The sequence below is a fragment of the Puma concolor genome, chromosome E1, assembly GCF_028749965.1.
Source record: "Puma concolor isolate L17-30 chromosome E1, mPumCon1.1.hap2, whole genome shotgun sequence".
Classification (NCBI taxonomy): domain Eukaryota; kingdom Metazoa; phylum Chordata; class Mammalia; order Carnivora; family Felidae; genus Puma; species Puma concolor.
The window spans coordinates 39,402,677-39,417,374 of record NC_141680.1 but is presented as its reverse complement, the minus strand read 5'-3'; the positions used below and the strand labels follow the sequence as shown (position 1 = coordinate 39,417,374).

The 14,698-nt window shown below is 53.9% G+C and overlaps 1 protein-coding gene across 7 annotated transcripts in view; it reads right to left on the bottom strand.

Annotated features, from left to right (window-relative positions):
* Positions 1-3,945: 3,945 nt before the first annotated feature.
* ARHGAP23 (Rho GTPase activating protein 23) overlaps positions 3,946-14,698 on the bottom strand; it is an 80,165-nt gene continuing 69,412 nt past the window's right edge. For 6 of the 7 annotated variants that reach the window (XM_086687143.1, XM_086687142.1, XM_086687146.1 and 3 more), the window contains 4 exons: positions 13,323-13,364; positions 12,668-12,764; positions 10,510-10,541; positions 3,946-6,437 (listed from right to left, as the gene is read on the bottom strand). In XM_086687143.1, coding sequence (XP_086543269.1) covers positions 5,403-6,437; positions 10,510-10,541; positions 12,668-12,764; positions 13,323-13,364 — 1,206 coding nt within the window. In that variant the 3' untranslated portion in view covers positions 3,946-5,402. Of the gene's footprint in view, positions 6,438-10,509; positions 10,542-12,216; positions 12,240-12,667; positions 12,765-13,322; positions 13,365-14,698 lie in introns of all 7 variants that reach the window. The other variant, XM_086687149.1, reaches the window with a different exon arrangement.

The following is a 14,698-nucleotide window of genomic DNA, read 5'->3' as shown; positions in this document are numbered from 1 at the left end:
TCTGAGCTGTCAGCAAAGAGCCCAGTGGGGAGCTCAAACTCACGAACCATGAGCTCATGATCTGAGCCCAAGTCAGACACTGAACCGACTAAGCCACACAGGCGCCCCTCTAGTTTCTTGATTTAAGCCATCCTAGTGGGTGTGAGGTGGTATCTCACTGTGGTTATAATTTGCATTTCCTTAACGAGCAACGAAACTAGAAAAATACAGAAAATTAATTTAAAATGATAAAAATTAATAAAACCAAGAGTTGAATTGACAGAGACTTTGCTCTCTCTCCCTCTTTTTTTTTTCCCTTAGTCAGTTTGGCTAAATATTTGTCAATTTTTTTTTTTTACCTTTTCCAGGAACCCGCTTGTAGTCTTATTGATTTTCTCCATTTTTTTTTCTATTTTTGATTTCATTTATTTCCACTCTTATCTTTATTATGTCCTTCCTTTGGCTTGCTTTAGGTTTAGTTTGCTTTTCTCTTTCTAGTTTCTTTTTATTTTTTATTTTGAAAGAGAGAGAGAGAAAGTGGGGGAGAGGGGCAGAGGGAGAGGGAGAGAGAATCCTAAGCAGGCTCCATACTCGGTGCAGAGCCTGACTCAGGGCTCGATCCCACGACCCGGGGATCATGACCTGAGCCAAAATCAAGAGTTGGATGTTCAACGGACTGAGCCACCCAGGCACCCCTCTTTCTAGTTTCCTAAGGTGAAAGTTTAGGTTATCGATTTGAAATCTTTCTTCTTTTCTAATACACACATTTACACCTACAAATTTCCCTCGAAGTGCTGCTTGAGTTGCATCCCATAAACTTACACATGTTCTGTTTTTGCTTTCATTCATCTTAAGGTATTTCTAATTTCGCCTCAGATTTCTCCTTCGACCCACTGAGTTAGGAGTGAACTTTTTTATTTCCACCTATTTGTGAACTTCCCAACAGTCCTTCTGTTATATTAATTTCTAATTTAACTCCACTGTGGTTGGAGAGCAAACTTCGCGTGATTTCAATCCTCTTAAATTTCTCGAGGCTTGTTTTACACCCTAGCATATGGTCTATCCTGGAGAATGTTCCATGTGCCCTTGAGAAAAAGTGTGTATCCTGCTGTTGTTGGGTGGAATCTTCTTTAGATATATCTGTTAGGTCTAATTGGTTTGCAGTGTCCGATATATTTTTTTTTAATTTTTTTTTAACGTTTATTTATTTTTGAGACAGAGAGAGACAGAGCATGAATGGGGGAGGGTCAGAGAGAGGGAGACACAGAATCCGAAACAGGCTCCAGGCTCTGAGCTGTCAGCACAGAGCCTGACGCGGGGCTCGAACCCACAGACCACGAGATCATGACCTGAGCCGAAGTCGGCCGCTTAACCAACTGAGCCACCCAGGCACCCCGCAGCGTCCGATATTTTACTTCCTTACTGATCTGCCTCGTTGTTCTGTTACTGAAGGTGGGTACCGACGTCTGCAACCATTATTTTGAATGGCTTGCTTTCCCTTAAATTCTTAGTGTTTGCTCCAAATTTTGTTGTGAGAAGCATACGTATTTACAATAATTTCATCTTCTTCATAAACCCTTTTATCATTATAAATGTCCTTCTTGTCTTGAGTAATAGTGTTTGCCTCCTTAATATCTATTTTGTCGCAAACTTGCATAGCTACTCTAGCTCTCTGTCGGTAACTCTGCGTGGCATCTTTTTACTTTAAACTTTCTTGTGTCTCTGAATCTAAAGGAAACAGCACGCAGTCCCATCACGTTTTTAAATCTATTCTGCCGATCTCCGCCTTTGATTGGGCTGTTTGCCCCATTTACATCCAATGTAATTACTGAGAAGGTAGAATTTATATCTGCCATTTTGCTATTTTTTTCCCATGTCTTATGGGGTTCTTTGTTGTTCTCTTCTATTTCTCGATTCCTGCCTTATTTTGTTTAGATATTTTCTAGTACCAAAATAATAATAATAATAAACTTTAAAAATAAAATAATACAGTTTGGGGGGTGCCTGGGTGGCTCAGTAGGTTAAGGGTCTGACTTTGGCTCAGGTCACAATCTCACAGGTTTCTGGGTTCAGGTTCTGCGTCAGGCTCTGTGCTGACAGCTCAGAGCCTGGAGCCTGCTTTGGATTCTGCGTCTCCCTCTCTGTCCTTCCCCCCGCTCACGCTCTGTCTCTCTCTCTCTCAAAAATAAACATTAAAAAATAGTAATAATATAGTTTGGATAAATCCTGAGTTAATTTTAGTAGCGTACAAAAACTTTGCTTCAGTACAGCTCCATTTCTTCCCACACCTTTGTACTATTATTGTCATAGAAATCTCACCTCTACGCCTTACAAGCCTGCCAACACAGTTTTGTAATTATTGCTTTATGCCGTTGCCTTTTATTTATTTATTTTTAAATAATAGGTTTGAGATTTGATTTTATTTTAAAGTAGGCTCCACGCCCAAAGTGGAGCTTGAACTCACAACCGCAAGCTCTCCTGACTGAGCCAGCCAGGTGCCCCTGAAATTTTATTTTTAAGCAATCTCTACACCCAACGTGGGGCTCAAACTCATGACCCTGAGGTCAAGAGCTGGATGGTCTACTGACTAAGCCAGGCTCCTCTATGCAGTTGCCTTTTAATGGCAAAAAAAAAAAAAAAAAGAAAAGCATTACAAATGAAAATGTTTATACTTTCATAATACCTATGTAGTTACCCTTGTTGGTGTTCTTTGTGTGCATTCAAGTTACCATCTAGTGTACTTTTATTTCAGCTTGCAGAGCCCCCTGGAGTATTCCTCATAGAGCAAGCCTGCTAACGACGAATTGTCTCTCTTCACTGGAGATGTCATTTCCCTTTGTTTTGGGAGAGCACAATGTTTTGATTTATTTTCATCCAAAGCCTAACTACAGTGGGGAGAAGGTGGCCCAGTGGGCAGGTGACCTTATCCTTATGTCTTTTCTCTGGCTCCACCAACGTACTAGCTGTGTGACCTTGGACACACAGATTTAACCTGTGTGTCATAGATTTAACATAGATTTAACCTGGCTCCACCAACGTACTAGCTGTGTGACCTTGGACAGGTCACGTCACTTCTCTGTGCCTTAGTTTCCTCGTATATAAAATGGAGATAACGAGTGCTCCAAAGTGTTGCAGGACTCAGGACTTGTAAAGCCCTTGGGGCTGGTGTGAGCCCACAGCACTAGCTGTTGGCTCATTTGCCAAACAAAACAACAGGGGGGTGGGCAGAGAAAGGAAGGAGCATTCGGTGAGACCGCTCTAGCCACCTCCAGGGCTCTCGAAGTTTCTCTTTGATGAATGTCACCTGTTTTTCCTACAAGATACTAGGCTTATCAGAGGCAGCCCGGAAGCTGGCAGGGGCAACTGTAGAACCATGACAATGAAGGAAACCCACCCCTTGGGGTGCCTGGGCGGCTCAGTCGGTTAAGCATCCGACCTCGGCTCAGGTCGTGATCTCACAGTTCGCGGGTTCGAGCCCCATGTCGGGCTCTGGGCAGACAGCTCAGAGCCTAGAGCCTGCTCCAGACTCTGTGCCTCTCTCTGCCCCTCTCCCACTCACACTCTGTCTCTCTCAAAAAAAAAAAAAACAAAACAGTAAAAATGTTTCTTTTGAAGGAAACCCATCCCGTGTTGTAAATTACACGTGCCTAAGACCACGGGCAAAACCCATTCTTGTCCTCTTGGGTTACTGCACGGGCCTGGAGAGCCTGTGATGGCAGCCAGCCAGGATGGGCCCATCAACAGCATCTACTGGGCAGCACCACTGGACCACTCCCAAGACCCAGGACGAGTCCCCAAGGACACCTACAAAGCTCCCAGGAGTTAGAGGCTTGCCTCCACTCTGCCGCCACCGGGTCCAGCCCCCACTGCCCTCCTTCCGTGGGCCAGCCCCTCCCCACTTCCCCCAGCCGGCCCCACTCTGGCCCCTTCCTCCCTCCAAATCAAATGACACCGATGACTCATGCCTCGAGGAAGGCCATTTATTTCCAAGATATAGACTATACTTTTAAGACAGGACTTTTCAGAAGCAGGAAATCTTAGTTGTCGCCTAGAGAGGTGTGTCAAGGACACAGTGAAAGGAGACATGCGCACGTGGGGCCAGAGGCTTTTCCAACACTGTTACAACACTTTTTTAAATGAGCAAAACATCTTTAAAAATCCTTATAAATTCTTTATAATATGTTACACATTTAGAGACAATATTTACAGTAAAAGGGTGGGGGAGGGGGGAAAGAGAAATCTACTTTACAGCAAATCTTTGCATAAAACAAGAAGACTGACAGACGTGGCGGTGGGGTTCACAACCCCACCTGGGCTTCCCTGGGGTAAGTGAGGGCGTGTGTGGGGAGGCCTGGTGGTCTGAGGTCTATTTACAACGTGCGGGGAGAAGAGGGGGCTGGGTCCCGCCCATCCTGAAGGAACAGCCCAGCTCAGACCCCATAAATCAGTGTGTGTGTGTGTGTGTGTGTGTTTGTGTATGAGTGAGTGAGAGAGAGAGAGACACCAGGGATGTTCACTATACCCCCTCCTAAAGAGAAGAAGGTGGGGGGTCTGTGTGCCTGAATTGTGGAAGCAGCAGGCACAGCTGGAAGAACAAAGAGAGGGACAAGGGAGATCTAGCAGGGGGTACCCTGGACCCTCCCAAAACTGGGGAATCGGCAGCCAGCTCCCATGGTCAACACGCTAGTGAGGGTGGTTTAGAGGTTGGCAAAAAGTTGGTGAGGGGAACAACCCTGGGAGGAGTCTCAGTTCCGCCTCTGTGGAGTGGCCCTAACTTCCTTCTCTGGCTCTGACAAGCGGCAGGGGCAGGATCTCTGGATGCACGGAAGGCGGGAGGAGTGGGGGTGGGGGGCTGCTGTACGTGGTGGGGTTGGGCAACAAGGGGCAGGAGAGGCAGAAGTTGCTACTGGAAACACCTTCTGACAGTGACTAGCACACTCGCACACATACCGCCTCCGCCCCTGGACACGATGACCCTACATCACCTCCCCCACCTTAGCTAGGAGCCAAGAGCTAATGGAGAGGCACGGAGGAAAGAAGCGAAGAGCCAGCATCACCCCGGGTCTTTCCTTTAGTCCGGGACTGAGACTCGGGAGGGGGGTGGTTCCCTATCCACACCCCATGGCCAACAAGGGTCTCTAAGTGCAGACACAGAAGGGCCCAGAGGGCCCACTCTGTCACAGAGCTCCAGCAGCCTGTCCCCTCTCCTCTCCCCACTCCTCTTACCTCCGGGGTGTCCCCCTCCCTCCCGCTCCCGCTTCCACTCCCTGTCCCAGCCGGGGCCTTCTCGTCTGCCCGCCCCCTACCGACCCCGCACACAAACTAGAGACGCGGCCTGCAGCGCCAGATGCACCGGGGACAAGAGAGGGGGCGCAAGCCAGAGAAGACTGGGGTAGAGGGACCGGCGCGGGGCGGGGGGCTGGTCACAGACACTGATGGAGGCGGGAGGCGGCCGAGCGGCGCGGGGGCTGGCTCTGCAGGGCCCCCGGGTCCCCGGGCGGCAGCGAGGCCGCGGACGACGGCGCCCGGGCCTTGGTGGACTCCAGGCTGCTGAGGCCCGAGTCCTTGTTGTCGCTGTGCGCCCGAGGGCCCGCGGGCTCCGGGGCGCCGCCCCCGCCCAGCTCCTTCCACTCGTTGAAGTTGAGGTCGGTCAGCGGGCTCTGCACCACCACCGTGTGGCGCCGCCAGCTGCTCCGGCGCCGCCGCGTCTCCGGCGACAGCGGCCGCCGCAGCCGCACGGCGAGCATATCGTCGGCGGTGCCGCGGAGGCGCAGCCGCAGAGCCTCGATGCGTGACGGCCGCGAGCCCAGCGCCGCCACCGCCGCGGCCGCCGGGGGGCGCAGCGACTCCTGGCTGCTGGACGAGGCCGAGCCCGGCGGCTCGGCGGCCCGGGGGCCGCCCCGCCCCGCGCCCGCGCCCTCGCCGTCCGGGCGGCTGCGGGACAGGCGGCGGCGCGCCAGGGTGTCGCAGGGCATGAGGCGGTGCGAGCTGAAGGAGGGCCGGCGCGCCGGGCGCCCCCCGGGCCCCGCGCCGGCCTCCGTGTCCGTCTCCACGTGGCTCAGCTCGCTGCGCTCGTCGTCCGCCTCGTCCCCCGCGCCCGGCCGCCGGCCCCCGGCGCCCGAGCACACGCTGCGGTCCATAGTGGACAGGGTGGAGTAGCCCGAGACGATGGAGCGCGTGTCCGCGGCCGGTCGCTCGTCCGGCGCCGCCGGGGGGCTGAGGCGCCCCGGGGCCTCGGAGGCGGCTGCGCCCGGCAGCGGCCCCTCCGGCTGGTCCCGCGCCCCCGGCGCCGGCGCCCCCGCCTCGGGCTTGTGCGCCTCCTGCTCCGAGTCGTCGTCGGTGCTGCTGCCCAGTCCCCGCGCCTCCCGCCGCTTCTTCCGCTTGCGGTTGACCGCCGAGATGAAGGAGATCGCCAGCATCTCCCGGGCGTACGGCTCCTTCTTGGGGGCCCACGAGCCCTGCGCGGGAGACAGGTCAGCATGCAGGAGGCGCCCCCGCACCGCGGCAGGTCCCAAGCCGGCCCCGCTCCCCCCCTTCCCCCCACTCCCCGGGCCGGCGTCCTAAGCCCTTCCTCCCTGATGGCTGTCCCAGTGGGAGCGTCCCTACCCAGCCGGGAGCCAGCGGACGCGGCCCCCCTCAATATCCCAGTCCCCTCCGGTACCCACTCTGGTCTCAATCCAGACTCGCGGCTCCTTCCTGTGAGCTGGGGCCTGGTCCCTCACCTCCGCCCCAACTTCCACTCCATTCCCCAAGCCCAGCGCTAGATTAATCCTTGCAGACACAGCTCTGGTGATAATAGCCTCTCAACAGTGAATACACTTGACAGTTTGAACCCATTTTATATATACCAGCCCGGGTTATAATCACCAGAGCCTGGCAGGGACGTCCCTCCCCCCATGGCTTCTACCCCCTCCATCTCCACTCACTCCCACCTGGGAAACCTGCCTTTCCACCTAGGCAGTAGGTATGGGCCTCTCCAGGGCAACCGGCCCAAGTTCACTTCCCCTTCCCACTACAGCCCACTGCATTTCAGCCATCCCACCGGGGCCCCCACCCACAGTCCCCAACCCCACATCAATCTGGCCGGCTCGGCTGCCAGAAGTGGCTACCCAGTTCTGAACAATCTGAACGATCGGATTGAAGGCGCCCCCAAACAGTGATTTCCAACCCCACGCGGGGCAACTTCCTGCTGCACTGTCACGGCTAAGTCCTGTGAGTGTTTTCTGGTCCTGTCCTTCTGTGATGCCCCAGCAGAGCCCTCGGTGACCCTCACGGGCCAACACCAAACTATCTCTTGAGCTCCAGAACTCTTCTTCCAATGGCAAGTCCATCTCTAGCAAAGTGTGGGCACCTGAAACTCACCTATCTACAACTACTACACTAGGCTCCCTACACCTGCCCCAAACGACCTGCATTCATGTTCCCCACCTTCAGGTGGTTCCCTGCCTCCTTCTCCTTCCCTGCTGCTTCTCAGTTTTCCTGAAGTGACTCCCAAAGCCAGCTCATCCTCACCATCCTCTGTCCAGGCCCTTGCTCTGCCTTCTCTGGGTCTTTCTGCCATCTCCTGATAGGGGTCCCTGCCTCCAGCCTTGCCTTACCCCAGTCCCCCCTCCTCTAGAGCAGTCAGTCCTTCTAGGCAAGGCAGGAATCTGATCACCTCCAGACTCTGCAGGGCCCCCCACCTCCCCCAGGATGAAGCCCAGACACAGGGCCCTTTACAACCTGTTACCCACTTTGCCAGCCCTCCCTACCCTAACCGCAACACACCCTTCACTCTGGCGATGCCCACCTACCACACTGACTTGCCCTGAGCCACCACCGCCCCCTCTCCCTGCCCGCCTATTGCCGTATGAGCTCTTAGCCCTCTTCCTAGGCCCAGCTCAAATATGGCATCCTCTGTACAGCCACCTCTCAGCCCTCCCATGGCCCTTTGAAAACACACCTACACCTGCTCTTCTCCCATCGGAATAGCTCTGTTTCCACATCATCTGTATCACACTCAGAGTTCCTTGAGAGCAAGGTCTGTGGCCTCTTTGTGTTTGCGTCCATGACTCCTAGTGCAGTGCCCGCACATAACAGGTGCTCACTAAACGTTAAGTGACTGGGGGCGCCTGGGTGGCTCAGTCCGTTGAGCATCCAACTCTTGATTTCGGCTCAGGTCATGATCTCACTCTATGAGTTCAAGCTCAGCTTCGGGCTCTACACTGACAGTACAGAGCCTGCTTGGGATTCTCTCTTTCCTTCGCTCTCTGCCCCTTCCCCCCCCCCCCACATACAAACATACATACATAAATGTTAAGTGAATGGACAAATGGGTGAATGCAGTCCCCTCAACACAGAAGGCCGTGCATAAGCACAGGCTGAAACTGGTCCCCCTGCCGGGCTGGAATGACCTGCCCTGTGACCCCTTCTCACAGGTCACCTCCTGTTTCAGCCACGGTATAATAATGGAGACACAGAGGTGCCTCGTGTGGCCACCGCATCCTATGTACTCTCTCTCACATCAGCTGGTTCTGAGGAAGCTGAAGCATGTCAGGGAGTCAGGATTCATAGGCATGCGGCTCCTGGGCCACGGAGGTCAACGCTGCATGGCTCCAGAAGGCAATCCCCGGAGTTGTGCGATCTGGCAGTTCTGCTCTGATCAACCTGAGGCACAGGGTAGCCAGTGCCACAGTCTTTTCTGGCCAGTGCTCTCTGAGGCGCTTGTGAGGCCACTAGGACCATCAGATCAAATTATCCTCTCATCCCAGCTAGTTACAGAAGCAGAGCAGTCATAATGGTCACTTCCAGGAATGTAGAGGTCGGTACATTCACATAAAGGCCAAGGCGTCAGCCCAGGAGAGGCTACGGGAAACCAGGGGGCTAGCAGGAGCGATGGGTGGGCTAGATTCAGGTCACTATAATGAACTTGCTCCCTGCCGTAGAAGTCTTATGACGGAGTAAGCTCCCCGTCCCCCCAGGCACACTGCGTGTCAGGCACACTGGGCTCGCTGGGACCTGGCCAGTGCTTAGAGACCCGGACAGACATGAGTCCAGTTCAATCACCAGAGTTTAGTGATTTCACCCACTACTATGAACAGAATTGTGTCCCCTTCCTCAAATTTGTATGCTGACGCCCTACCCCCCAGTGGGATAGTATTTGGAGATGGGGCCTTTGGGAGGTAATGAGGTCATGCCCTTGTGGTGGCATTAGTGCTCTTATAAAAAGAGACACTGGAGAGCTTTCTCTATTGTAATCTCTCTTTGCTGTATGAGGACACAGCAGGAAGGCAGCCATGTACAAGACAGAAAGAGAGCTCTCACCAGAAACTGACCATGCTGACCCCTTGGTCTTGGACATCTAGCCTCAAGAACTGTGAGAAAAAATGGGGCGCCTGGGCGGCTCAGTCGGTGAAGCGTCCGACTTCAGCTCAGGTCATGATCTCACCATTCATGAGTTCGAGCCCCGAGTCGAGCTCTGTGCTGACCGCTCAGAGCCCGGAGCCTGCTTCGGATTCTGCATCTCCCTGTCTCTGCCCCTGGCCCGCTCTCGAGAGACATTCGCTCTCTGTCTCTCTCAAAAGTAAATAAACATGAAAAAATATATAATAATAAAAGAACTGTGAGAAAAGAAATTTCTCTCGGTTAAGCCATCCAGTCTGTGGTATTTTGTTATGGCAGGCCAGAGCTAAGACACCAACCCCCTTGGCCATCAAGCTCTACATCCTTGCCTAATGGGTTCTGTCTCGGAGGGCAGGCCCTGGACGGCGAGTAGCTGGCTGTGAGAGCTGGTTCAAAACACCAGCTTCAGGCTCATTGATTTTCTCAGTTGTTTTCAATTTCATTGATTTATCCTCTTATCTTTGTTATTTCCTGACTTCTGCCTGCTTTGGGCCCTCCAAAAAGAATATTAAGTACAGCAGACATACTTGTGGTTATAAGGAGAGATATTACGCGCTTCATTGACAGGTGAGCAGCTGAGGATCAGAAAGGGGTTAAACAACTTGCCTGATGTCCTGAAGCTAAGTGGTGGAGGCAGGACTCAGACCCAGTCTGTGCTTTTTTTCTTTCTTTTTAATTTTTAAATTATTTATTTTGAGAGAGAGCGCGAGTGGGGGGAGGGGCAGAGAGAGAGAGAGGGAGACAGAGAATCCCAAGCGGGCGCTAACAGCACGGAACCCAACACGGGCCTCCATCTCATGAGCCGTGAGATCATGACCTGAGCCGAAATCAAGAGTCGGACCCTTAACTGACTGAGCCACCCAGGCGCCGCGGACTGTGCGCTTTTAGCCACTGGGAACACTGCCCCTGGCCACCTGGCCACCTAACTCCGAGGCCGGATCCTTCTATTCCACCAGATGCCCCACCCAGCACGGCCACGGTGAGTGACTTCTCTGCTTACCACGGTACACACAATACCTCCTACTTTCTTTCCCTGTGACCAGCAACTTCCTCAGCATCCAGCGGCAATTCTCCCCATTCCCTTGGCCAAAATCAAGAAGTGGGACGGCTTAAGCAGGGAGAAAGCTTCAGAATTGCTTTGGCACTCACCTTGGACTTGGCTGGACTGCAGGTGGTAGAATCTGTTGGTGAGAGAGAGAAATACAAAGGAAAGTTAAATCGGGGCAGGAGAAGGCTGCCTTGTGCACACGATTCCCTCTCCCCGGAGGCTTCAGGAACCAGGGAGATCAGACACCTGAGCTCTCCCCCAGGTGTTGGGAGTGTGATGGGCTTCTGGTGTCATTTCCCATGGCCCAGGGACGGTATTGATGGCAATCACCACTTCCTTTCGAGGTAGGAAGTGACGTCAGGCTGCCAGTTGTGAGACCCTCATTTGTCAGGGTCAAGGGCAAGGAGGGCTTCTCTTTGGGCCTAGGTCCTCTCCCCTCCCCTCCTGTCCCTGTTACTCTGAAGCACTAGAGAGAAAATGCCAAATATCAGACGCAGTCCACGGAAACCACAATGAAACACAGCGAATCACAGATGCTCTGGAGAAATGGAGACCACACAGTGCACAGACAAGGGGGCGCCCTACCTCCACTCTCACCACCACCCCCACTTCTGGGACAGGAGGAAGAAGAGGGACCCTGTGAATGATGGCGTCGAGGGGCAGACACCAAGTAGGTGGGACCCAGGAGGCAGAGCGCGCTGGTGACTAGGGCCTTGATAGGCTCTGCCTCCAGACTCCTCGTCCATCTGCCTTCCCGGGGGCAAGGCCCTGTTTATCACCAGAGTTATGAGAACGAGTAAAATCATTACATCAGTAGGACAGGGGTCCCGCTCCTTTAAGATCACTGGGGGTGGAGAAGGAACCACAACCAAATCCTGGCAGTGTCCTCTCCAGGACCGGGGAGGGGGTAGGCTGATCTAAGGACCTCCCGGGGTCTGACGGGGCAGTGGGCAGGCACAGTTAATCCACACTCTCTGGCAAGCAAGTGAGTCCTCCTCCCCACCCCTCCCCTGCACACGGTGAGAGGAGCAGATGGCCAACCACACAGTGACACACACGAGGCAGGGGAGCGGCAGCAGGTGATTAGAAGAAACAGGGGGCTCCTCTCTGCCATCCCCACCCACCTTGTCCCCTGGCTCCCCCCTCAGCCTGCCTCTTGTAACTAGGGGTGCTGCGCTAGGCCTCTGTCAGAGACAGGAGCCGTCAGAATACGAAGGGCGGCCCCGCCCACAGGGCGGGAGAAGTTAATGCCTTGGGCCGAGGGGCTGCTCTGGGCTGCTCTGCTACGAGAGTCTACGGCCCTGAAACAGGACTTAGGGGCTGAGTGACCAGCCCGAGGGAGCCCAGACTCCGAGGGAAGAGTCAGCCCTCGGAGCCCACCAAGGCAGGAGCTGCAGTTATAGAGAGGCTTCTGAGGGTGACATCACTCGTGTCCCGACAGGCTGGGCCCCCCTACCAGCCAAGCCTCCCCCTGTCCAGATAACCGGAGGTGACCGGGTTCAGCACAGAGAAAAGCCCAGAGTCTGGGGACCGCGGCAGAGGTGAGGGAGCAGTCGTGCATGCGGTGCCCAGACTTCCCGGCAAGGGGACAGGATCTGGCTCCGACAAATGCCTCCTTCCTCCCGAGAAGGGGCTTTCAGATGGGAGGGCTAGGGTGGGAATATGTTGTTCACAAGCGGGGGTAGCCGGTATGTCAAGGGTGAGGTGCTCACAGCCCGGGACCTTTCTGCCTGCCGCTCGGGCCTGCCCAGCCTTCTTATAATCACCCGCCACTGTTAGTGACCGAGGCCGCAAATGCCACACTGTACCCTTTAAATCTCCAACAGGTCCGCTGGAGGAGGGGAAGGGGAGAAGAGAGAGGCAGGGTTCAGGGGCGGGAGGAGAGCACAGGGAGAAGAGAGAAGGGGGCAGAGGGGTGCAAGGAGAAAAGGAAGAAAAATTAAAAAGAGGAACATGCCCAGAAGGACACAGCCCATGAGAAATAAAAAGCTCAGGAAGGAAACCAGTGAAGGAGGGCGAACAAAGCCCCTACCCAGCCCGGGGAGGGGCAGCTGAGCAGACAAGGAAGCGGGCCCACAGGCAAGCCAGACCTCCCCAGAGTGGAGAAGGCCCTGCCACAGCCCGGGTCTCTGTGGTGGGGGCAGGGAAGGGCCCCGCTGGGGCAGAGCAGGGAAGCTGGGCGTCTGGCCAGGCATCTGGGACCCTTGGGAATGCGAATCCCACCCCCACTCCCACCCATTCCCAAGCCCCTGCACTCACCTGAACCTGGGTCACCAGGGGGCACTGTCCTGCCAATGTTAGGCAGGAGGTACTCAATGTTGGGCACTGACTGAGGCTCCTTGTCATCCACAGGAGTCTGCAAACAGGAGGAGGGTCAGCCAGCATGTCCTCAGATGGCTGGACCGTGGATCCCGCAAAACGGGGTAACCTGAGGCAGGGCCCATGACTCCTCCATCAGATTGGGGCTCACCAACTGTCTCTCTCATCAGTCAGGCACTCTTGAAGGCAGGTCCTACACGTACCCCATTAGACTGTTTTGTGCCTTCTCCAACACCTTGACTGAACCCCAAAGGCCGGAGCTGTGTCTCCACCATCAGACTGGATCTTTCTAAGATCTATATCCTCCACATAAGACTGGAAGGTGGAGTCTGCCTTTGCTACTGGACTCAGTTTCCTTAGAGTGGCTTATACCTCCCCCCTTAGACTGGGGACTCATGAAGGCAAGGATCGTGTCTCCCATTAGACTGGAGGCTCCTGAGAAGAGGGCCTATGTTTCCTCCATCAGACTGGGAAGCCCCAAGGGCAGGGACCTTCCCCTGCTTGAGTCTTACTGCCTGCCCCCTCCCGGCCCCCAGACTGAGATGCAGGCCCACCTCAGACCAGACCCACTCCACCCTCCCTCTGCATCACTTACTCTCTCTCCCTTGTCCTCGTCATCGCTGAAGAACCAGTCTGACTGCAGAGGAGACAAAAGGAAGTGGTGAAACTCAGCGTGGGAAGGGGCTGAGGGAAGACGGAGACACGGGCTCTGGACCTGCACAGTCCAGAGGACTCCACTCAGACGTCATATGGAATGGGGCAGGAGAAGTCCTCCCTCTTCTCAACAACCCCCAGGCTGGCCTGGTCACTGGATGTTCCCAAGGGAACATGGATTCCCAGGACCAAACCCCACAGACTATGAGAAACCCTTGGGGAGAGAAAAGGCTGGACCCCAGTGCTGGAGGGAAATGCAGCCTGGAATGGGAAGGGCTGAGGATTGATGGAGGGCCAGTTCAGGAAAAGCTTCTCCGCCTGTTTTTCACTAGATATTGTCCAGAACACATCTCTGGGGCTCGCTCCCAACCGCAAGCCAGAAGCGGGGACAGCAGTGCCATCTAGCGCAGGCTGGGTCCACTGCAGAGAGAAGGCCCACCTGTTGCAGCAGCCAGAAGAGCCCTGGGCACCACATTAGCTACTGGGGTGGCCACTCTCTCCCCCAGCCAGAAGACAGAAGTGCCGGGAGGGAAATGTTAGGAGGTTCCCTGAGGGGCAGGCAGGAAAAAGTTTTCACATAAATGCCAAACAGGATAGAAAATAAAGTAAAAATCTGATTCGTAAGTATGTTTTGTGAAATCTGAGAATCTTGAAGATAAAACCCTAAAAGTTTTCTGGAGAAAAAAAAAAGGTTGCTTACAAATGAGCATCAGCTGTAACTAGAACTTTCAGCAGCAGCAGCAGCAGCAGCAGCAGCAGACATAAGAAGATAAGTAGTATTTTCCTGTATTGCTGGATTACAAACGCAGGGATTTTGAGCCTAGAATTTTATACCCTGCTAAACTCTCAGTTGAGTGTGAACTAAAGCTACTTGAAGACATCAGAAAGCTTGCTGCACAAAGATTCTCTTAACTGTGTATATGAGCACAGTTAAGAAATGACCCCGGGGTGGAGTGACCAGCTCGGAGAGGTCAGGATGAATGTCCACGGTCGATCCAAGCAAGGATACTCATATACACATACAATTGTGCACACACAAAGTATATCCATGACACTGTGGATTTCGAACACAGAGGGAGAAACCGGTGATGGGTGACAGTACACCAAGGCACTTGGTTTTTAGATGTGGTGGAAGGAAGACAATGGATATTGATGAGCTTTAGGAATAATCAGTGAGAGTGAAGCATAAGTATGGGCTGTTATAATTGTATAATTAAACACAGATTGGGCTTTATACATTGTGTAATTTTTCTTTTTTTTAATTTATTTTGAGAGAGCGAGAGCGAGTGTGGGAGGGGCAGAGAGAGGGAGAGACAG